This window comes from Lates calcarifer, linkage group LG8, assembly GCF_001640805.2.
Source record: "Lates calcarifer isolate ASB-BC8 linkage group LG8, TLL_Latcal_v3, whole genome shotgun sequence".
Taxonomy (NCBI): Eukaryota; Metazoa; Chordata; class Actinopteri; family Centropomidae; genus Lates; species Lates calcarifer.
Window position 1 is genome coordinate 16,537,636 of NC_066840.1, and position 22,887 is coordinate 16,560,522.

At 38.7% G+C, this 22,887-nt stretch overlaps 4 protein-coding genes across 4 annotated transcripts; 2 read left to right on the forward strand and 2 right to left on the reverse strand.

Annotated features, from left to right (window-relative positions):
- Window positions 1-436: 436 nt before the first annotated feature.
- si:ch73-335m24.2 (protein eva-1 homolog C) lies at window positions 437-5,896 on the reverse strand. Its single transcript, XM_051072480.1, is given in 10 exon segments — window positions 437-1,147; window positions 1,149-1,190; window positions 1,192-1,379; window positions 2,347-2,427; window positions 2,520-2,591; window positions 2,675-2,818; window positions 3,114-3,266; window positions 3,852-3,975; window positions 4,094-4,299; window positions 5,711-5,896. Coding segments are annotated over 10 exon segments (1,266 nt in total). The 5' UTR covers window positions 5,811-5,896; the 3' UTR covers window positions 437-991.
- Window positions 5,897-9,545: 3,649 nt separating this feature from the next.
- Window positions 9,546-14,413, forward strand: clic2 (chloride intracellular channel 2). The gene is made up of 6 exons (XM_018694230.2): window positions 9,546-9,909; window positions 11,319-11,428; window positions 12,006-12,131; window positions 12,245-12,345; window positions 12,836-13,017; window positions 13,746-14,413. Exons 1-6 carry the CDS (start codon window positions 9,856-9,858, stop codon window positions 13,905-13,907), a joined length of 735 nt encoding a protein of 244 aa, XP_018549746.1. The 5' UTR covers window positions 9,546-9,855; the 3' UTR covers window positions 13,908-14,413.
- Window positions 14,414-14,567: 154 nt separating this feature from the next.
- urp1 (urotensin-related peptide 1) lies at window positions 14,568-16,972 on the reverse strand. The gene is made up of 5 exons (XM_051072481.1): window positions 16,713-16,972; window positions 16,243-16,371; window positions 16,110-16,150; window positions 15,802-15,907; window positions 14,568-14,803 (listed from the first exon to the last, which is right to left on the reverse strand). The coding sequence occupies exons 1-5, from the start codon at window positions 16,813-16,815 to the stop codon at window positions 14,772-14,774; spliced, it is 411 nt and encodes a 136-aa protein (XP_050928438.1). The 5' UTR covers window positions 16,816-16,972; the 3' UTR covers window positions 14,568-14,771.
- A 2,821-nt stretch (window positions 16,973-19,793) lies between these two features.
- Window positions 19,794-22,504, forward strand: c1galt1c1 (C1GALT1-specific chaperone 1). Its single transcript, XM_018694236.2, has 2 exons — window positions 19,794-19,968; window positions 20,764-22,504. Exon 2 carries the CDS (start codon window positions 20,778-20,780, stop codon window positions 21,732-21,734), a length of 957 nt encoding a protein of 318 aa, XP_018549752.1. The 5' UTR covers window positions 19,794-19,968; window positions 20,764-20,777; the 3' UTR covers window positions 21,735-22,504.
- Window positions 22,505-22,887: the final 383 nt, after the last annotated feature.

Here is a 22,887-nt window from a genome sequence, read left to right on the forward strand (position 1 = left end):
ATTCTCATATCAAACTTTCAATAAATAGTAATAGATGGATTTCCGTGCCGCATTTAAAGCTACCATCTGTGTGCGTTGCCCTTTTTAGCTTGTCTGGGATCATCTTAGCCAGATTTTACAAGTCCAGGTATGGTGGTTTTTGTTTTTCTATGTGTGAAAATATCAGTGAAATCTCCCTTTCTTTCTTCTTATTAGGAAAAGCTACCTAAAGTATTAAAAGTAAAAAAAAAAGTTCCCTGTGACTGATAATATGATTATACATTTCATTATTAATATGGATACATCAGTGTGTGAGCAGCATTTTACCTTTGTAGCACCTCTGATTTGTTGGGTTTCCCTCTGTAAATTTTATAAGATAAAGAGTACGGTCTAGACCTGCTCTATATGTACAGTGCCTCATTACATTAAACATTAAACAGAGGCATTGTGTTCTGCACAAGTTTCACCCCACTGATACAATCTTTATTGGTTAGTGTGACTTACAGTGCAATACACTACAATTAACACTCAGCTGACACTTTATTAGATACAAATGTACAATTTAATTCCATCCAATACAACAGTCCAGCCACAACAATGATTATTTTTAATAAAGGTGACATAGCATGTCAACTTTGTGCATTTCCATCAAGTTCTTTCCTGGTCTCCCTCTCTTCTTTGAATAATGTTCAGTTTTTGTTGACATTGTTAGAGATGTGACTACAGAATATATTCTCAGTGTTAACACATACTGGTTTGCACTGGACTCTACATTTTGCATGTGATGTTAAAGAACAAATCATCCAATGTTAATCCAAATAATGATTAACCACCTAGTACATTAGGGCTTCATGTATTTGACTCATAATGTTTTATGACATAGATCACTGATAAAGAGGCACAGTTAACTCCATTCAAAAGTAAAACAAACGTCTGTGTATTGTATCAGTCTGCAACTTAAGTTTTATAGCAGAAGGTGCTGTAAAGTAGCTTCACTCATACATGACTTCTGTCAGTTGTTGTAGGTTTTAATCATGTGAATGGCGTAAGGGCTGGAGTCCCGATGTGGCCAAATGTCTCCATTGGGCAGATCCCTCATCTGTTCCAGTCCACGATCAACCATCTCCACTGTCAGCGTGGACGGACTGAAGATGTCTGCCGTGCGGTATGGACTGTGTGAGTCGACAGAAGGACGACGTGTCTGAGATCTCGATCATCATAGAGGCCCTCCATGAGCTCCTTGCGCTGTCTGCTAGACGCCTTCAGTTCGTCTTTCAAGTCAGAAACCAGATCCTTGACATCTCGCACTATTGTGGAGCGAAGACCAAACAGGCAGAGCAGGAAAACCAGACCAGCGCAGATACCAGAGACAAAGTACAGAGCCACTTTCTCTGGTAGACCTGGAGGAGAGGCAAGAAAGGATCATGGGTCAAACTAGCTTAAAAATATGTTGGTATTAGACAGAGAAAATTATCACAGTTGTTACTATTGCAGCAAATGGAACCCCATAGAAAACCATACAGGTGTTTTTGCATGTGTATTATTAAAGTATACATTCATTTTGTCCATATTAGTTTATTGTTCATCTTAAACTGTGGACACATGAATCCACATGGATGGATTATGAGACTGCGAAAGAATAAAAGACCTACCTACCAGTGTGTCACTGCATTTTTCAGTCGTTTGCTGTCTTTTTCCATCATATTTTTTAGGTTAAGTCCAGCTCTAAAGTTCTGTTTTGGTGGAAACTAATCTTCAATGTTTTGTTCATTTGGCCAACAAAACAAGGCTATTTTTTTCCCCAAAGCTTTATGAATTAGAAAAACAACAAATCGACAAATATTATAATGGTAGAAAACCATCAAAGGAAGCCTGGGTGCAGGTTATATTTTCTCGAAGTAGAGTTACTCAGCTGTCAAAGATATTTAGGTTACTCAGTTAATTTTAATACACTGTCACTGTACCTGTAATTGTGAAATTGTAAAATTTACTGTAATTGTAAAAAATTACTGTAATAAAAATAGTATCAGATCAGGCTTACAATTGCGTTAACAGGCCGTGATAAAATAATGTTACTTTGACAAAAATTAAAAGGGTTAAATGTTCACTATGAAGGTTTATATATCTTAAGCAACTTTTAAGCAACTTTGATTTTAATATTGTAATAAACTAGGGATTCAATAGGAAGAAAAAAATAATAACCTCATCATGTCAGCATGCTAAAGAAAATAATAAGCAGTATTACAAAGTATTAAGTACGATAATGGGCAAAAACACCTGTATGGGCCTTTAAGATATGACCTACAACAATGATAAGACCTGTACATGCAGCCCTAGCCTGAGGTCTACAGGCATCAGTGCACATACCCAATATTTTTTCAAGGATCTCCAGAGAGTTGGTTAAGAGCACATTTTGAGGCCTGTAGGTGGGGCCAGTGTACCATCCACCTGCAGGTGAGAGGGGTCTGAGCTCAGACACCAGTCAAACTCTGCTGCATTCCTATAAAACCTGTGAACATTCAGTCTTTTTCTGTTCTCACCGTGTGTGTAGTCCGAAATCATGAAGGGATCTGTTGACCCCCGACCCACATCTTCCAGAAGATAGCGGGGAACTAAAGAGGAAATGAGAGATTTTTACATAACTCAGCAAACCATAACTCCTCGGTCACGAGCCACATCGTCCTCTATCACTTACCACAAGTGAAGGACACTCGCAGGTGTTTCCTGGTGCCGGGGAAACAGGGGTCCCCAAAGGTTTGAGTATCAGCCAGGACTGAGCAGTTCGCTCTGCTGTGACACCTGCGTGACACCTTCCTCAGAGCTGAAGGTGACAGACACTCTGTAATAAATTAATATGAATGAATGAATAATTATAATAAGTGTAAGAAATAAGTGTAATTCTGTAAAATTATGATCTGGTTTCACCTCTAAGCAACATTATAATTGAGATTAAACAGTTTTACTTAAAATAGTCAGCAGGAAAATTAATCATCACTATGCATAATTTAACAAATGTTTTATTAATGTATACTAATGGATGAACAGGACACAGAAATTATTTATTACTCTCCATACAATGGACATGTGTTCTACTATTTGGCCACTAGATGAGGTTTAAGCGCCCTGTTTCAGACCCATGTCAGTTTGAGATCCGGGCTCTTGAGGACAGTGGGGACTGCCGTGCAGGAGGTGTCCAAACGTGGCCGAGTAGATGGCGAGGACAGTCTCATTTTTACATATCAGCCTCAGACGTTCATTTTCACACACCAGCCTTGTGCGGTGGTGCTCTGTAAGACAAATGAGTTTACAAACAGAGACATACAAAAGCATTTACAGTAGCAAAGCAACTTTCAGGAACATGTTGTACTGGGTCTAAAAACTATGGAACGTTTGACAGAATAATACCAAGTCAAGGTCCTCTTACTAGCTTTTTTTCATAGCTTTCAACCATATGATATCATCTCCATTAGAGGATGGATTTTGCTCAGTTGCAATGAAGATGAACAAAATGCAGAGGAAGTCTTAAAAGTGCAGTGGATGAAATCCAAAACGGCTACTGATCTCACATGTCTTCATCTCCATGACAAGTGAGCAAAATCAGTCTGTTGATGACGACTGTGTGACGTGGTTAAAAACTCAAGAAAAAACTAGTAAGTGGATCTTGAGTTATTACTGTTTAAGGTCAAGAATGAACAAGAATGACGTCCAGTAATCAATTTAAACACGCAAAACACAGTTTTGTTTGCTTAATACTATCAATTAAACAATATAAATAAAAAATAAATCACTGTATTTAAATGATGACACCCTGATCACTAATGTTTTGGTGATATTAGTGACCATGTATTTCATATAAGAGCTCAGTGGCCTACCTGGTCTGCACTTGTAGGAGACTAGCAGGTACTTGCTGGTGAGTGGACACGGGTCCTGTCCAAACACTGGACTGAAGACAGGGATGTGACATGTTCGCCGGTCCTGACACTCTGACAGCACTTTCTGCAAAAAGCAGGAAAAACGTGGAGACTGCTGTCATCACTGCGGTATGACACACTCACTGAAGCATTTTTAGGAGGGCAGAGTGAGTTCACATTCATCTCCCTGTGGCTTTGTGTACCTCGATAGCAACTGGCGAACTGCACGTTGTGTCCTCCTCCACAGTTGTGTTTGTGTTTGCAGAGGGGCATAGGTGCTGATTAGGAACACGTCGTCCATAGAAAGCTGATAGGACCGCCACAGACGTCCTGGAGGGACACTCAATAATGAGCATGTCTCCTTCACACGCATGAGCTGTGTGGTTCTTCAGGATGGTTTGAAGATAAACTGAAAGACAATATAAGATGATGCTAATTTCACTTTATGTGTCTGCTGATTGCTGAAATCAATAGCATAACTTATAGCAAATCAGCAGGCATCCAGACCCTGTGAATGGTCAACAGATTTCATTTACCTTTATGTCACTTTATTTGGGTGATCTGCCAGAGGGAATAACAGGGAATGATAGATGCCTCCTGAAAATATTGACTGCAGCAGCAACAAAAAAAGCAACCACTCATAAATGGTTACAGACCAGCCCACCTACAGTAGATAACTGACTTCAAATCATCAAAGTGATTCATGACCCCCACCTCCCACACTGACCACACCTATATATATGTCACGGCTGCAACCGCAACAGTGTTGTTGGACTGTGCTGTTCTCTTTGTCACAGAGTTAAAAAAAAAAAAAAAAAAAGTATGATGACAATTAAAACAAAAGCTGATATCTAATCTCAAACACACATGATTTAATGTGTCACTACTTTAAATACATAAGTAAGTATAACTCCTGTTTGATTTACTGTCAGTAATACAACAGGAGTTTCAGATGTGATTTGTTGCTAATAAGGCAATTATTTTCCCATGTTAATAAAGCATAAATGACTGGCAAACTCAGATTTATTATTACTGAATAATACAAAATTTAAAGTCCTCCATTGTTCATAATTTGCAAGTCAATAGTGTGACTTGGTTTTTTTTAGCCCTCACTGCTCAGTCCTGGTTGTTGACTGGGTGGTGTCTCAGTCACTGGGTGTAGCTGTCCAAGACATTATTTGGACTATGACCACACATACAAACATGAATGACAATGAAAAACAGACACTGAAGTAAGTCTCCCCTCCCATGTGTGCTTCCTGTACTTGGTCCCCTGTGTCATGAGTATGTGTGAGTTTATGTGTGTGTGTGTGTGTGTGTGAGACAGTTTGAAGCTTCAGAGAGCAAATACGAGGCAGTACCAGGCGCTCACTCACAATGAACTATTATTAGGCCCCTCTGAGGCTGCAGCCGCACAAAAAAATGGAGATCTCTCCCAGGGTCAGATAGAGAGATAGGCTGAGACAAAAGCTACCTTTGGCTTTGTCTGAATACATCATTGTTGTGATAATGTTATCAGTCATACTGTCCAAACAACAACTTCTAAACACAACTTGGCTGTAGTTTATTTATCACTGTGGGAGTATCTAGTCCTGTCCTGTGGAGATCTAAGTTCAGGACCTGTTCAGCAGCCTCTTCACCCTGATTCTGGTTCTTCAGCATGAGCTGCACCAGCTGTTTGGAAAGCAGGATGTGCAGATAAATTAGGGAATGTTGAATGTCTTTGTGAAGCATCCTTTTGCAAAACTGAAAAGCAAATGGTCAGCATTTTGACTTTCTTCAATAAAACCAGTTATTGATATGAAAAGCAGAACACTTACGAGAGAAATCAGGAGCCGAATGTGCGGTGTGTATCCTTAGAGCCAGAAGGAGAACCAGAAGACAGAGAGACCAGCAGAAACTCCATGGTACTAGTGTCATTGTGCATATCCTGCATGTCAGACCCCTGGGTTTTGTTGTAAGGAGCTGTTGTGCAGTTGACAGCCTGGGAGAGAGTGGTCAGTAGGTCAATGGCACCATTGTGTTTACAAAAAACAGCCGCCCCCCCTTAGCAGTAAAAAAAAATCACAGCTGACTGCTCTGAACGTGCGCTCAGATGCTAATAGATGAGCATCTACATTTAATTTCTAATTTTCATTGAATATCAAAGTAAATATGTAATGCACAGTTGGTCAGCTGCATAGGAGAAGTTGCACATTGCTAGCGCTACGTATATTTAAGACCTTTTTTTGATGGCTTGTTGCATCCTGTGAGCAAAAAAATGTTGCTGTACAGACCCAGAGGCAATTAGCTTAGCTTAGCTTAGTATGAAGACTGGAATCAGGGACAAAAACACTACTAAAACAAATTAACATATCAACACATTGTATCCTGTTTTTTAACCCAAAAATTGACAACAGATATTTTTCATGTCAGCAGGGAAATCAGATTTGTAAATAACTGAGTGAATGACGAAGTCCATTTAGCTGCTTCAGTTTCAGGGTCCTGGTGTTGTTTGTGTTGGCTTGCTGTCGTTTGAAGAGAATGGAGTCATTGTTAATGTTATTAGTAACACTTGTGCTTTTCCTATTATGAGGAGTCAAAATGTCTGCTGAGGAAATGGGCCTGTTTGTAGTTTAAGGGGGGAGTTATGTATGTGTTAGGGCTTGACTAACCAGAGTCACAGAGCATAACTCAACCTTAAACTACCAGTTAGCCAGGCTAGCTGTTTCCCCCTGCTACCAGTCTTTAAACTAATCTCCTCCCACCTCCAGCTTTGTACTCTCAGAAAGAAACTAAATAAGAAATTCAACATGTTAAACTGTGTTTAATGCCTGAAGAAGAAAAGAAGAAACGTCTCTTTTTCTTTATAGAAAAATCTGAACACAGACACATTTAATCCATTACAGAGCAGCAGTGACTCACCAGCATGTTTTTATTTTGTTTGAGGGATAACATCTTGACCTTATATGTGTGTGTGTGTGTGTGTGTGTGTGTGTGTGTGCGTGTGTGTGTGTTTAATGGCAAAATCAAGACTCACTTGTGGTGGAGTTGTCAACAGCGAGGGTCCTGTTTGTGGAGATAAGGTACTTTTTTCCAGGAGGTCATTTCCAGCTGCTGTGTGTGGCCAGTGGAGATATGTGTATCTCTCACTATGAGATTGGCCTTTCCTTTATCTTTTTGTCTGTAGAAGAGGAAGTTAAAGATCATTGCCATGTCACGCATTTCCAGAGCTCCCTTTTTTTTCCAGGAATTCTCAGGAAATCTCCCCCATCCTCTCTGTGCTGCCAGAATCTGTTGGTTTCAGTTTACCATAAGGGCTGTGATTTTAACCTTAATTTCCCTTTCACACATCCTCTCTTTCTCAACCCTCTGTGGTGGCTGTTGTCATACCAACCAAACACACTGACACATAATACTTGGGAAGTCATTCACCAGTGCTGAGCTCAGGACATTATCAGTGATCGCAGCCACTTGTGATGGTGAATCAAAATGAACTTTTGAATAGCACCCCAGTCATTTATCACACAAGCTGCAAGAAACACTCCCTCCATGGCAGCGGAGTGGACGTAACAACAGACGCTGATAATTCAAAAGGAGAAGCCCACGTTTTCATCGTGTGTTTAAGTAGGAGTGACACTCCCACATTATACTCCAGTAAAATTCCATCTACCTCCCTGAGGAAGTGTCAATAAAGTGACTAATTATTCATTAAAACTGTCTTCTGGCTGTCATGGAGGAGGGGTGGTACCACAGCATGGAAAGGGATTTTCAGATTGTTGGAAAATCTCAGGCTGTGACCCTCCCTGATTCTGTAGACATTTAAAATGAAGGAGGAGGATGTTTTTTGTTTGTTTGTTTGTTTCTACAGTTCTACACTTTCTTTGCCTCTGTTATATTTCCCATGCTGGTTGAGTGTAATTCATCAAATTTTCAGGATTTGTGTGGAATTTCAGTGTGATAGGTTTGTTTTTCATCCTCTGCCTCACTGATATAAATTCCCCAAATCCTCTTAAGATAAATGAGGCGAGTACATGGCACAGAGCCTCATATCTTCTGGAGTATTTTCTTTCTAAATTCCTACTAATGCATTGCATAATCTTGCTTGTGTAATTGCTTATGATTTTTTTTTAGAGAAGTCTGCACCACAGAATGGGGATTTTGTCATAAAATTTCCCTTCCCCTATTTACTGTAAGTGATACCATATTACAAGAATTACTGAACAATTACTGAAGTGAGTTTAGATCTCTGAGGACATGTGTTAATGAGATGAAAGTAAACTGTCACAGTCATTCATTTATGTAACAGAGAAATTATAAAATAGTTTTGACTGTAAAGCACTAAAGACTTTTTTTTTTACTTCTCAATGCTTTCTTCACTCAGTATCTCGATCAAAACAAAACCACCTCCGTCCTTTTTATGCCCTAAAACCTGGGGGATTCCTTTCACGATGACTCAATACATTACTCATAATACCCCTGAAATATCCCACCACTGCTTTAAATAATGGTGATAAAACTCACCATACACCTCTTCTTTTGGTACAGAAGAGTAGAAAACGTGCAACTAGTAAAATACACACTGTTCTCTTTAGTGGGCATTAAAAATACTTTATTACAAGTAAGTAAGTCCCGTGCCAAACTTTTACTGTGTGAAAAAAAATTTATCAGTAAAGGTCATCACTATGGAGAATTAGCCATCTCAGTGTTGTATCAAGATTAATTTATTGTCCTTCATTCAGAAAATATGATGATAAATGATACTATAATAAATTACAGTTGCACATACACATAAAGATGTAAAACTGACTTATAAGTTAAAAAACATAAATAAAAATTTCTATCTTGTACCTAAAAGCATTAGACATTACTGAATTATTCTTGCTGGTGTGTCTTTATTTGAGCATTTTACCACTGTAGCTCATTGAGGTGATGCTAATATTAATGATTTCATACTCTTTAGAGGTTAATTCTGTAACAAAGTATCATATTTTATAAGATAATTGCATGTGTTGTAATCTTAACCTGAAAAATAACTTGTAACTGTAGTTGTCAGATAAATATAGTGGAGTAGAAGTGTGAAAAGTATGAAATGTTAATACTCAAGTACAGTACTTGACTGCTGAGTTACTTTCCACCACTACCTATATCTGTCTACCACATTTTAACCAGCTAATAATTAAGAAGGAACAGGCATTTTGAGGGAGTACTGGGTCGATTTTGCTGCAAAATGAACTTAGTAATCATTATGAAATACACTAACACATGTAGAAAAATCAGTATAACCTTTTAACCGCATGTTCAGGTATTTTTTAAAATTCCTGTAGCCAAAGTAAATATATTGTACTTCATTTAGTCACACAGATGTGAGACTGAAAGCTACTTTTCTGGATCTAAATTAGATTAAGTGTTACTGCTGTTTCCCAGTGTTCCTCGGTACACAGTAGGCACTTTGTGTTAACTACAGCCTGCCTGAGAAAAGTATTCAACCCATTATTCCTTCTATATCTAATAGTGTTGGAATGTGAGTGGCCTAAATGAATTGTCTAAATTTGTGTGTTTTGAGTCACATGCTGTTATCAGTTCCTGTGTATTGCAATATGCAGAGGCTCCTACTATTTTAAGATCTTTCCTCATAGATGTTGGCCTGGGGTATATAAGAACGTGTACCCCGCCCATCTCTCTAGATCCTCCCTCTCCCCTGACTCGTAAAGTATGCTCAGTGCGATAGCCTCCAAGGAGCCCTCAGACAAAACTCAACCAGCCGTGAGGTGTTGCACTTTCTCCTGACATCCACCACCACAAAGGCACTTGAAACCAGAGCTGCAAGCTTGTTCAGAAGGCTTTTTATCACTATTATCAGTTTCCTCTTCAACTCTGTGGATATTTTAGGGGTGTACAAGACCACTGACTCAAGGAGACGCTCTGACTGAGGCAAGGAACAGGAATTTAAAAAGAAAGTGAATAAAACTTTTTTTGGGACAAGATGGCACTTCGACAGAACTCTGACAAGGAGCCAAGCATCGAGTTGTTCATTAAGGTCAGTCATTTCTTTTCAGTTTCTCTAAATACTCACAGGAGAAAGTCGACTGTGACATGTGAGGCAGAACCCAATTACACCTGAATTCACTGTCAAAAGAATGTGCTGCTTATAATTAGATGTAACTGTTTCATACACTGTCATCTGAGAGAAAATAAGCAAACAAAGGCGTCATATGAGGATTTTATCAGTATTGTAAAAGGGCAGAGATCTGCACTAAGTTTCTGTTTGAGCAGCATCAATCAGAGAACAACTCTTGCTTTGATGGGTGCCGTCTCCAGATACAATGTGCTACAGATGTTGAAGTGCTTTGTGTTCCTGCTGAGGGGGTCGCAGCATGGTTTTTGTTATTTTTTTTTATCAGTAACCTCTGGCCACAGACAGACAGTCCACCTTATCACCGCACGCCCAGAAGTAGTAAAGAGCGTGCAGGGTGACTGGCCCCAGCCCTAAAGCAGGCACACCCACCTCACTTGCGCACACATTCAGATACAGTCATCTATATCATGAAGTCACATAGTTAGTCATTCTGCTCATTTGTCACTTCATGTTCTTTCCTAATATCAAAACAGTAAAACACACTGGGATCTTTTTATTCCTCTTGTTCTTAACACAAATGTGTTCAAGTTGTTGGTATCAGTGCAGAGACAGTGTTTCCTGACATATAAAACAAGGTCAAATGAAGCTGAAAAACAATACACAGACAGTGCACAATGTCTTTGTGTAAATTAAACATTCAGTCACTTAAAGGAACAGTTTTCATTTTAGGAGTTTATTTGCTATCTTGCTATGATTTAGATGAGAAGATCCGCTGAAAAAGAAGCTACAGCCAGCAGCCTGTTAGCTTAGCATAATGACAGGAAACAAGGGGAAACAGTTAGCCTGGCTCAGTCTGAAAGCAGCAAAACTCAATACTCACATTTCATCTTTTTTTTTTTTTCATCTTGAACAGAGCCAGGCAAGCTGTTTCCCCTTGTTGTCGTTATGCTAAGCTAAGCTAAACAGCTGCTGGCTGTAGCTTCATATTTTTTGTGCAAACGTGAAAGTGATATTAATTTTCTCAACTAGCTTTCAGCAAGAAGGTGAATCATTTTCCAAAATGTGAAACTATTTTAACATACTGACAACAAAAGCTGAGGGAAAAACCCATGAGGGGCTTTAAACAGACTGTGTTGTCATGGTTTGAGTTGGCTGAAGGAGGAGGGCGAATGTTAGCATCTGTTGTTTTCCAGCACAAACACAATGCCTGCTTTTCCTCTACATGGAGGAAACTATGTTTAAATATCCCAGACACGCCTCTCACTCGTTTGTTTATCAGCAGAGGAGGAGAGGAGGGATATTGTGATTGTATGATATTTATTTGATCATAAAACTAAGTGTTTCAACACTGCTTTTCCTGTGCTTTTCAGGCTGGACATGATGGTGAGAACGTGGGGAACTGCCCTTTCTGCCAAAGGCTCTTCATGGTTTTGTGGCTTAAAGGAGTGAAGTTTACAGTGACCACTGTTGACATGAGGAAGTAAGCACCCCCTCCTCTGGCACAAACACTTCCTGAGCATCTGGTCGCGGGGACTTTCACACAGAACTCTATTAAGAAGCAAACGAGAGAGAAATTGAGAAGTTTTTCTCAGTAATCCAAACCATTTCTCACTCTGTCTAACAGAGAGGAGAAGGTGGAGCCTGCAGACTCAAAATGCACAAAGAGTTCTGTGTCACTTTCAGGCAAACACCTTCTTTAATTGAACCTTTATTGTGTGAATTTCTCAGGGTCATTACTGCTTGAGCAAATAAGATCAGGAAACTTTGAAAGGATGCTGATAATTGAATGATTCAGAGCACACACACAGCAGGCCTCCGAAATAGGCGACCACTCCCAGAGCTGTTTGTTTTTATAACTAATCCAACAGCTAATGTTGAAATCATTCACCCAGAGTGCAATATTTAATTCTGACAGCCTGGATAACCAGCAGGCTCTGGGTTTTAACAGGCTTGATAACAGTCTAAATGTAGCACTTAATGAATACCTGTATAATCAAGTCAAATTCTCTCCCTCCTTGTCCTCCCTCTCTCTGTCCATCTTTCTGTGTCTCCTCCAGGAAACCAGCAGAGCTGAAGGACTTGGCCCCGGGGACCAACCCTCCTTTCCTCCTCTACAACGGCACCCTCAAAACAGACTTCATTAAAATTGAGGAGTTTCTTGAACAAACACTGGCCCCTCCCAGGTACTGCTGCGCTTAATCATAATACAAACATTAATGAAGTGTGAATTTAGTTGATGGCTTTTTCTCATTGCTCAAGTTTACACCCAGGCTTCTCCTTTCTTCCCCCCCTGCAGATACCCTCATCTCAGCCCACTGAACAAAGAGTCCTTTGACGTGGGTGCTGACATTTTTGCAAAGTTCTCTGCTTTCATCAAGAACAGTCCAAATAACGCCTGTAAGATGGGTTTGTTGTAATTCATTAAACATGTGACAGCTCATAATGTTACACAGACAGAAGTGAAAGTAGTAATACTACAACATGAAAACACTATTACATTCTAAACACTCTATACTTTAGTATTAGTGCATAAGTATTAACAGTAAAAATGTACTTCAAAGCCAGTGGTGGAAAGTAACTAAGACTAAGACTAATGGACTAAGACAATGGACTTTCAGATTATTATTTATGTATTATATTATTATTATTGAGTTATTATTAGTGATATATTGATGCATATGCAGCATTGTATGGTATGTATATCTGCTGAGTAACTACAGATAGATGTCAAATAAATTTCCCTGAATATTTCCCCCCCGTAATGTAGTGGAGTAAAAGTACCTACTTTCAGCACTTAAATGTAAATGTACTTTGTTAAATTCCATCACTGGTAAAGATGGACATAAAAAACATGTGTCAACACGTCTCTGTGTTTCTGACTCTGCAGTCCATGAGAAAAACCTGCTGCGGGAGTTTAAACGCCTGGACAATTACCTGAACTCCCCCCTCCCAGAAGAAATCGACCACAACTCAACAGAAACCATCACCGTCTCCAAGAGAAAGTTCCTGGACGGCGACCGCCTCACTTTAGCTGACTGCAACCTGCTGCCCAAACTGCATGTCATCAGGGTGAGACACTGCATCTGTTGTGTTTGTCGTTTTTGGGGTAATCTCTGGTACGGTATAAGTTTCTTTGTTCTACTGGATGATAGAGTGGATCTTAAACATGGTTAGGCTTCCTCTGGACAGATATACTTGTCTGTTAGGGGCCATTAACTCAAGTATTCTAAGTACTTTATACTTCACTGACTGTAACTCTGTACACAAAATAGTGTCTGGTTGGAGATCCTTGTCACCTTTCAGTGTTTATGAGAAGCTGTATTTAAATAGCACATTTCAAACAGAGGCGAAGTGCTTTACATAGGCAGTAAAAAAGAAAACAAAAAGAAAATAAATACATAAAAGGCAAGTACAGATAGACAGATAAACACAGTGCAATAATATGTTGTAACTTGTCCAAAATACAACAAAGGAGATAAAAGTGCAGAAGAGAAACCAAAATAGTTTGACCTAACAGACATTTCCTCTTTAAATGTCTCACATGGTTTCATTTACATCAAATTCGAGGCTGAAATTCTCCAGTATTTCACAAAAACAGGAAGCAAAACAAACCTGGTGACCCTTTGGAGGGGCCTGACCCCTAGGTTGGGATTCACTGGACTAAACTACCTGACTGTATATAAAATGATTAAAAGTGGCCACATCTCCAGCAGCTACAACATTAAAATGTTTATCATTGTATCAGTCACAGGGGACATTAAGCTGAATTTTGCTCTTCCTCTCCATTCTTTTTTCAGGTTGCTGCCAAGAAGTACTGCGACTTTGAAATTCCCGCCGAGTTCACAGGTGTGTGGCGATACCTTCAAAACGCCTACGAGAGAGAGGAGTTCAAACAGACGTGTCCGGCCAACATCGAGATCGAGAAGGCGTACTTCAGCGTGGCCAACAAGAGGAAATAAACATTTCACACTCTGTAATCCATGTCCTGTTTTTCCCAAGTGTAACCATGCCTGGTGATCTGTAGAGGGCGCTACAACCTACAAGAATAAACTTTAAATCAGACACTATTCCACCTTAGAGAGCTTGAGCAGTTGTTGCAGTGAGACTTGGGGACATGCTCAAGCAAAATGTTTTATTGGTTGTATGAACTGACTATTTATCCATAGTCACTCACAGATAAATGGTATCTTGATGCCACATTAAAAAGGCCAAATGTGCAATTGACTGTTGATGTAATTTAGCAGAATTTTTGTTTATAGTGTAAATATAAATATTTTTCATGCTTTTTATGATCAAAACACCCTCATTGAATTCTATATGATTGTGTTAGTGTGAGCAGCACCTTCAGAAACAGTTCATTTTTATGTTAAACATGAAATTAACTTCTGTATCTTAACCTGTACAAACACAGTTTGATATGTTTGAATTGTGTCACTGTCACAATAAAGAAGAAATACCTAGTTCATTCATCATAATCTTAATTTTTGTTTGTGTGCTGCTACAGCGCTGTTGTGTAGGAAAACTTAAGAGATAATGCTGAATTCAATCGTCCATCTTTATGTCTCAAATGAAAAACATCTTTACCTTTAAATATCAAAACCAAGAGCAGGTCACACAAATGGCATTTCTGATATTCAAGTTTATTTTCAGCCACAAAAAAGACCATTTTACAACTTCAAAAATATATTTTCTGTTGATCCAGTTTTGACCATGATGAACATATTGTTTGGTTGGAAACAGAAATGATGACGGAGAGAGAAGTTGTTTCCGTCCAGGCCTCGCCAAAATCTCACCAAATGTCCTCTCGCCGCTGCCGCTGTGCTTTAGTTGGTCACACAGTATTTCCAGAAACACGCTGTCAGGACATCAGAGAGTGAAAAATTAGGAACAAATCCAACGACATCCGAAATTCTTTAACTTATTGCACTATTCTGTAATATATAGTGTAAACACAACATGTGTTTAATGTCTGTCCCTTTATTCATTTTGAAAAAACTGTAAAATCCCTTAAAGGAAATTTGTGATTTTGGTACCAAATCAAGTAATTATGTGACATTTCAGTGAGCTAGTACTTTACCTGTTCTGTTCTATAATTAGTATCACTAATTCCCTGTATTTAGCATGTGTAAGGCAGTATATACACATTTAAAACTGGATGAAACACACTTTTATGTTCTTGTTAGCAGGTATAAGTGTTTATTTATGAGTGTGGAACATCTAGTACTTCTCCAGTGGACACCTGTAAGTGGAGGCTGCTGGATAACTAGATAATTGTTTATAACACAGTGTAATGATATAGAATATGTCCATACAGGAGTAGTTATAAGTGTTTACAAACACTCCACATTAATAAACAGCTTAGTTTTACCCTGTATTACTTTTCATTATTATTTTCATTATTCTTTATTTTTTTGAATTTCACCACATTTTAAATCACATTTATTCCATCTGTCATCTGTGAGCATTGGTGGTAAGTTTAGCTTGTATCTTATATAACCTACATATAGACATAAAGATTTCTCTTATAAAATAAGTATTTAGCTTTTACTGAGCACTATAAATGAGTACATTTACTTCTACCTAAGTAAAATATCAGAAGCAGTATTTCTACTTGAGCAGCATGTTCTCATCCAGTCTCTGCCTATGAATAATCTGCCCAACTTTAAATAGCACAAGCCTCAGATAAACATCCTTCTGATTAGATCATTGTATCATAATAACGTCAGCTCAGATACTGCATCAGGTCAGGTATTGTTATGTGAAGACTTAATGCCTGAGGCCTCATCAGCGATGACGTATGTGGAGCAGCAGGAGTGGTTTGTAGCTTATAGAAAAACAATCAGAGTAACTCACCTCTTTTGTTCGTTTTTGGCAAGTTCTGCTCCGATCTGAGAAAACCCTGAGAGCGAAGTTTGTCGGCCGCCGCCAGCTTCAAAACAGCCTCTTTGAGGTCATCGACCTAAGAGATGTCACATACTCTCAATTTTTGCCTCTTTGCATCAGCTCACTGGCTGATTTTAATTTTTTACTTTTAAAGCACCCCACAGTCTGGTTCCAGCACGTATAACTTCAAAACTAAAACAATCACAGCACAATAAAACGAAACAGAATTACATGACATATTGCAGTCATGTACAGAGATTCAAACTCATCAGCCTTACCATGTTTGCAAACCTATCTTGTTGTGTTGAATCTTTAGTCCCTGATGGAAAAAAAAAGTTGCAACATCATTATTGTGAAAATCACCTGTCTATGTACTGCAAATATCTGTTCTAATTTTGAAATAATTTTTACCTTTATTCCAGGAGTCTCTGCCTCCGTTGTGCTGCAGCAGCAGAGGATACAGATTATTCACATCTCTTTGTTCCCCCTCAGCAGTGTTGGGCCCATCCTCGACCTCTGACACTAATTTCTGAATGAACTCTGTTGAAATGAAATAACTTCCTCTCATCAGTCTGTCATTAGGACATCAATATTCCTGCAGTGAGTTCTGCAGAACATTTTTTAAAATAGAGTTTTGGATTTTGAACCATAGATTAGGTTGAAAAACTCATTTGTTCACTCTCACATTAAATTTGTGAATAATATGAACAGAGTTTGGTTGAGATCTGTTTCATCATTAAGGTGTATGATCTACCTGCTCAGCTGATGACTCATAAGTCTGCAGCAAATCAGAAAGAGTAAATATCCCATTTTTTCAGGTTTTAAATGGTTTACCTAAATCAATCCAACTCTTTCAGTAATATTAGAAAAAAGGGTCTTACCTGCCTGTGGCTCCAGGTTGGTGTCAGGGTACAGAGGCAGAGCATGTGTCCGTCTTGCAGAACAAATCACAGCCACGAGGTAAAACAGAGCCACAGAAAGCATGGTGCCTCTTTCTTCAGATGGTCAAATCTGGAATATACCTCAGTCCCGACTGAGAACTTCACTTATATATCCTCAGCGGCCATCCATCACAATCTGATCAATACATTATCATCACACCCAGTCTCCTCCTTAATGGTTTGGACACGATGGATCAGGCGTCATAGACACAATTTAGGGGACCCTGTCAATTCAGCCGCAGCCTATCTGTGCTTGTACAGAGAGGCCTAACAAATGTTTACTCTGCGGCAGTAATCAGTGGCTGTCCGGCAGAGCTCTGATGGTTTACGTCTGACACCATCTCTCTGTGTGATGAGCTGTTCAAACGTGTCATTGCTCATGTCTGAGATCACAGAGCTGGTGGAATCATGTCGCGGCAGGTTTCTGCGTCATTTTGTGTTGACTGATTAACATTTCTGAGGTAATTAATTATGACTGTCTATAAAGCAAACAGGTCACATGGTGGTAAATGTGCTGTACATTTTCTTAAAGGTTCTATGCTTTGTTCTTGTGCCATGCTTTTTGTTGTTTTTGAAGCATGATAACTCGATACAGACAACAAACTGGCTGCTTTAATATTTTATTTTTCATTTATACATGTTGATTGAAGTAAGCTACACTTTCAGTATAAATGCTGCACTTTCCACGGTGTAAAATTTAAACAATTAGTGTGAGAAACAAGGATTCATCAGCTATTTATCAGCTGTGATGTGGTGTGCTATTTATTTATCTTCTTCCTTGTCCTGCACTGATTATTGCATGCTTATTAGTTCTGCTTGATTTAGACTGGGTGTGGAAAGAGGGTGGGTTAGGGGAGATAATGCTGGAGGGATGGGTGAGGGGGTAGCAAGATATGTAAAGACTACCTACCATCGCTTTGTACACATGTTCCATTTGTTCTCAGTAAACGTATTTATAAGAAAAACTGTGCTCGCTAAAAGACTAGTGTGAAAAATAAAGTTTGGAAAAAAAGGATAATATTTAAAAATAAATAAGTCTACAGCCATGCTAGTGACTCTTTTAAGCTGTACTTATGTTGCTTTGAACTAAATGCTAACACTTAGTTTTATTAGTTGTATTAGTTATTAGTTGGGAATGTCACTGTGGATATAAATAAACAATAATAAACACATGGATAAATACATGTTTAAAAAAAAGTGCAAATGTGCAGTGTTCAGAGTAGTGCAAAGGATTCACTGAGGACGATGTGGCTGATGAGGCAGATAAGATCGTCCTGATGACCCAAGGAAAGAAGTTTTTTCTGAACACACATCTTTCATGTGCAGACATGCAGAGAACATGCAGAGAACTGTGTCGAGAGACTTTGGGAATACAGAAAATTACAGTGTAAGATTTAATAATTAATTTATCACTTGTTTTTTAATAGCTTAAAATGTAAGAGCAAAGTCAAGAACTGTTTCCAAAAAAGATCAAGAGAAGTCGTGAGTTTTCCGTTTGCTCAACGAGGCTTTAGGCCGCAGGGCTTTTTATCAAACTGAAAGGTCACTAATGTTCCTCAGATGAGCGTACGTGGTATCAGGTGATTTATAGGGTTGTCTCCACGTCTCTGAAATTGCTGTTGAAAACAACAACATTTGATGCATCTGGTTGCTGAGCAGTCAACGAGAGGAGGGAGAAGTACAGCAGAGTTTGGTTTTAAGGTCAAACAGTGACTTTAAAACTGACATGTCAGCCACAAAAGGGCAACAACACAAACAATAACAAACTATCACTGTTAAAATTCCATATGTGATTTATGTGGATGTGTTAATCATGAAATTAAAAGTCATTATGACCTCCTTATCGTTGACCGAAAAGTCAAATCTGTTTGAAAGCACTCAAACTGATAGCTGTGTTTACTCCAACCATGAGAAAGTGTGAGTTTTAAATGAAGCCTCTGTTTAGACATTATAGTTAATATTTGTGGAAAGATTTAGGAAAATAATAGGACACTACTAATTGGATCAAGTGCTTAGTCATGGGAGAATGTCTGGTCTCTCTAAATGATATTATAGAGTACATATGAAGAGTGACCATGTATGATTTGACACTATAAAAATAAAACTGACTTGACTTGACATATAAATGGAGGTAAGTGATTTCATTGTGTCTCTTCACCTCTGAGACCAAACTCTGTTTTATCTGATTTCTTGTGAATAGTTGTGAATGAGTTCAACAGGTAGAATACACGCAATTGCGTAAACGTAGGTTCTTAAAATAGCTGCAGGAAGAGGTTGTCTGCTCTGTCACTGCTTTTTTTTCCAGTGCTTGAAAAACACTTCATGACTTTAATATTAATGTAATCACTACAGACGAATTAGTTGTTGGTTTAGTTGTTTGTAATCATGATAATGGAGGGATTAAAAGAGGAACTGAGGCTGCATGTGTATGGAGATTTTACAGCTACATCACATCATTAAATCTTCAGGAACATGGAAAATTAATGACAATCAAATATAGTTATAATCTATAAATATAGGAATAGGGATGAAATAAAAGGAAATTGGCTGAAATGGAAACTAATTCTATTTTAATTGATTAACTGTTTGGCCTATAAAACAGAAAACAGTGAAAATGCGACAGGACGATGTCCTTGAATATCTTGTTTTGTCCGGCCAACTGTCCAGGACCCAAAATGTTTTTGCTTGTATCCCTATTTTGATATTTATACGTTATATGTATTTTAACGTTAAAATCATCCTCTTGCAGAGTAACATACCACTGGATAAACTTTGTTTTAAAGACAATATGGCAGATGTGGCAGGGTTAATCTATATCTCTGATTGGCTCTTCTCTGATCAAAATATGATAAATATGTCTTATTGTTCATAGCCATTTTTTTGTACTTTAGAGCATTTTAATGAGATTTTTAGAGGTTTGACTTATACAGAATGAACTACCTCCAGAAGATGGCAGTAAATCGACACTGAGGCTGTCAGCTGCCGTTAAAACCTCAACGAAGAAGAAGAAGAGTGAACAAGGAAAAAAAGAGGACACAGAAGAAGAAGTTGTAGTCGTCTTGTGAAACATGCCCTCTCCGAGTTGATGATTAATTGTCCTGCCGGACGTTTGTAATCCCATCAAACAGGAAAAGTGTGAGCTGAAAGACAAGCAGAGCAGGAGCACCACTTGGCGCAGCAGCTTTAACTGGATCAGGTATCGTAAATACTCTTTATTTGTTGTATTTATGTCGCTAACTAGAGCCCACAGTTAGTGTAACGTCAAAAAGATGGAAGCTAACAGTTAGCCACAGGTACAGCGACTTAATCTGTAAACCCTGGTATTTATGAAGTTACTTAACCTCAGTGTCAGCTAATCTGAATTTAAACATCGACGTTAAAAATACGAAAACACTTGAAACAGACGGATGTAGATGATGTTTCATCGAAATTCTCAACGTTAAGTACCTTGTCACTTAGCATTTCAGTACTCACTGGACAGCAGGAAGTACTCACATCTGTTACTTAGTTTAAAAAGTACTAATATCACAGTATAGAAATACTCTGTTATGAGCAGAGCCGCGACAATTAGTCGATTAATCGATCGAACAAATATTAACCAATAACCCGATATATTTGATCAATCCTTGTGAATTTAAGAAAGTATCTCTCTCTCTCTCTCTCTCTCTCTCTCTCTCTCTCTCTCTAAATATATATATATATACTTTTTTTGACTAAATGAGAAAATAATCAGCAGAATAATGGATGAAGAAAATAATCCTTAGTGGCAGTCAGGTGATGTTTTCACCTTGGTCATTTGTTTGATGACAGTCCAAAGTCTAAATATATTTAACTTACTATCACATAAAACAAAGGAGCACAGTAAAGCTGAAACAAGGTGAAGTTTGGCATTTTTACTTGAAAAATTATTTAATGAAAGTTGATTGACAAACACTTGTATATTAGATTAATTTTTAACAGCTACTGTAATGTTTTTTTCTTTCTTCTCCAGTGTCTGCTGCCAAAATGTTGTCTGAAGGAGGCTCTTTCATGAAGGGGATGTTCATGGGAGCAATTTTCTGCTTAGTGCTGTCGCTCCTGGGTAGTTTCAGCCCCAGCACAGATTCCAGTACAGAGGACCAACACCATCATCATCATGTCCAGGCTCCGAGTAAAGACGAGCTGAAACGCCTCTCTGACAGTCAGGTGCAGGAGTTGAGCAATCAGGTCCGGGTTTATTGCATCATCATGGTCCAGCCCAAGATCCTTGTTTACTGGGCTACAGCTGTGGACACCTGGAGCAAACACTGTGACAAGGCTGTGTTTTATACCTCGGAGTCCTCTAAGGCGCTCGAGGCAGTGGACCTGGACGAAAAAGATGACTGGGCGAGGTTACGTAAAGCTTTAAAGCATGCGTATGAGAACGCTGGAGACCTGCGTTGGTTCTTTGTGGCACAACCCACCACGTTTGCCATCATCGAGAACCTCAAATACCTGGTGCTCACAAAGGACCCCAGTGAGCCCTTCTACCTTGGCAACGCCATGAAGTCGGGGGAGCTTGAATACGTGGCGTACGAAAGTGGCATTGTTCTGAGTTATGAGGCTCTGAACAGGCTGGTGAATGTATTCCAGGATGAAGACAAATGTCCAGAGAGAGGACGAGCCCTGTGGAAGCTGAGTGAGGACAAGCAGCTGGCCGTGTGTCTCAAATATACAGGCGTGTATGCTGAGAACGGTGAGGATGCGCACGGAAAGGGCCTGTTCAGCAGCAAGAGCGTCAACACATTGATAACAGACAGCATGAAGGATAACCCCAATAATGTAGTGGAGGGCTGCTGCTCTGACATGGCAGTCACGTTCAGCGGGATGTCGCCGAATCAGATGCAGGTTATGATGTTTGGAGTTTACAGACTTCGTCCTTACGGGCACGAATTTCATGACTCGTTAGTATTTTACCCTCCTGAAAATTCAGACAATGACTAGAGACTCATTCCTCATTCCTTCGTGCTGGATGTGGGATTTTAAATTGTTTTGCGTCTGTGATGGCAAAACTGAGTACGGGAGATGGTTTTCTTATGGTGTTTGTAAAATTTGATTGTGGGGGGGGCAACAACACTTTTATGTATATTCATACCTTTTGCACTTGGCACAATCAGCACCCCATTTCTTTGTGGTGTGGGTAAATAGAGTCAATGGGTATGCTGTCCTCTTGAATGAAGATAGTGACATGAGACAAGACTATCTGGAAGTTCTGGTTATTGTTCTATTGTTATGTATCTTAAATGTCTTTTTGTTGTCTTAAAGCTGCTTAGTTATCAAGTGATACACTGTTCTGAAATTATTTAACTGTTCAAAGTGCTTGGCCCTCTTAACTACATTATGAATGACTTATTTTTTTCTCTGTGAATGCATCTCCTGACTTATTTAAAGACGGTCCTGAAGCACCAATAGTCAGTATTGAATCATACATATCATAGCCTGGCCCAGTTCTAAATGAAGTGCATTTTTGCCATGTTACACTAGTTATCTCTGCATATGAAGAACTGGCCCTCACTGCATAATGAAATATGAGAAAAGTATATTTGTTCTGTCACATATGAAAAAGAAAAAAAGACAAAAAAAAAGAGAGAAGAGAGTGGAAGTGTCATTGTTCCACTGACATTTTAAAAACACACACAAAACTGACTATGACTCATTTTTTTTAAATAAGTGACTTGGATAATAAAAATAAATAAAATTAATCACTGAATAAACTTAAGGTGGTTTGTGTTGTTTCTACTCTGCTTTGATTACTAGTAACTCTGGAGACCACTTACACATCCAGTGGTAGAATGTAACCAAGTAGAATTACTCAAGTATAATTTTAGGGAATTTTCAGTATTTACATTTAATGTTACTTTATACTTTAACTCCACAACATTTAAAAGAGACATTTTTACTGCACTACATTTATCTGACATCACTAGTTAAATGTGATGACCTTGTAAAATATGCTGAAGTGCTTTATTATTGAGTTAACTAGTAGTGAACCTAAAATTGTAAAAAGTAGTATCCAATAACATAATGTATTACTAAAAATGTTTGTACCTAATGAATACTTTTCATTCTTGAGGGTTTATTTCTAGATTATGGTATT

Bases quoted from the DNA above. Each gene is read 5' to 3' on its own strand.
- clic2 (XM_018694230.2), top strand. From the start codon at position 9,856: ATGGCACTTCGACAGAACTCTGACAAGGAGCCAAGCATCGAGTTGTTC. The intron at 9,910-11,318 runs GTCAGTCATTTC...TGTGCTTTTCAG, and splicing joins GCATCGAGTTGTTCATTAAG to GCTGGACATGATGGTGAGAA. The intron at 11,429-12,005 runs GTAAGCACCCCC...TGTCTCCTCCAG, and splicing joins ACCACTGTTGACATGAGGAA to GAAACCAGCAGAGCTGAAGG.
- c1galt1c1 (XM_018694236.2), top strand. From the start codon at position 20,778: ATGTTGTCTGAAGGAGGCTCTTTCATGAAGGGGATGTTCATGGGAGCA.
- urp1 (XM_051072481.1), bottom strand. From the start codon at position 16,815: ATGCTTTCTGTGGCTCTGTTTTACCTCGTGGCTGTGATTTGTTCTGCA. The intron at 15,908-16,109 runs GTAAGGCTGATG...GACATCTCTTAG, and splicing joins AAGATAGGTTTGCAAACATG to GTCGATGACCTCAAAGAGGC. The intron at 14,804-15,801 runs GTGAGTTACTCT...ATGTCCTGACAG, and splicing joins GCCAAAAACGAACAAAAGAG to CGTGTTTCTGGAAATACTGT.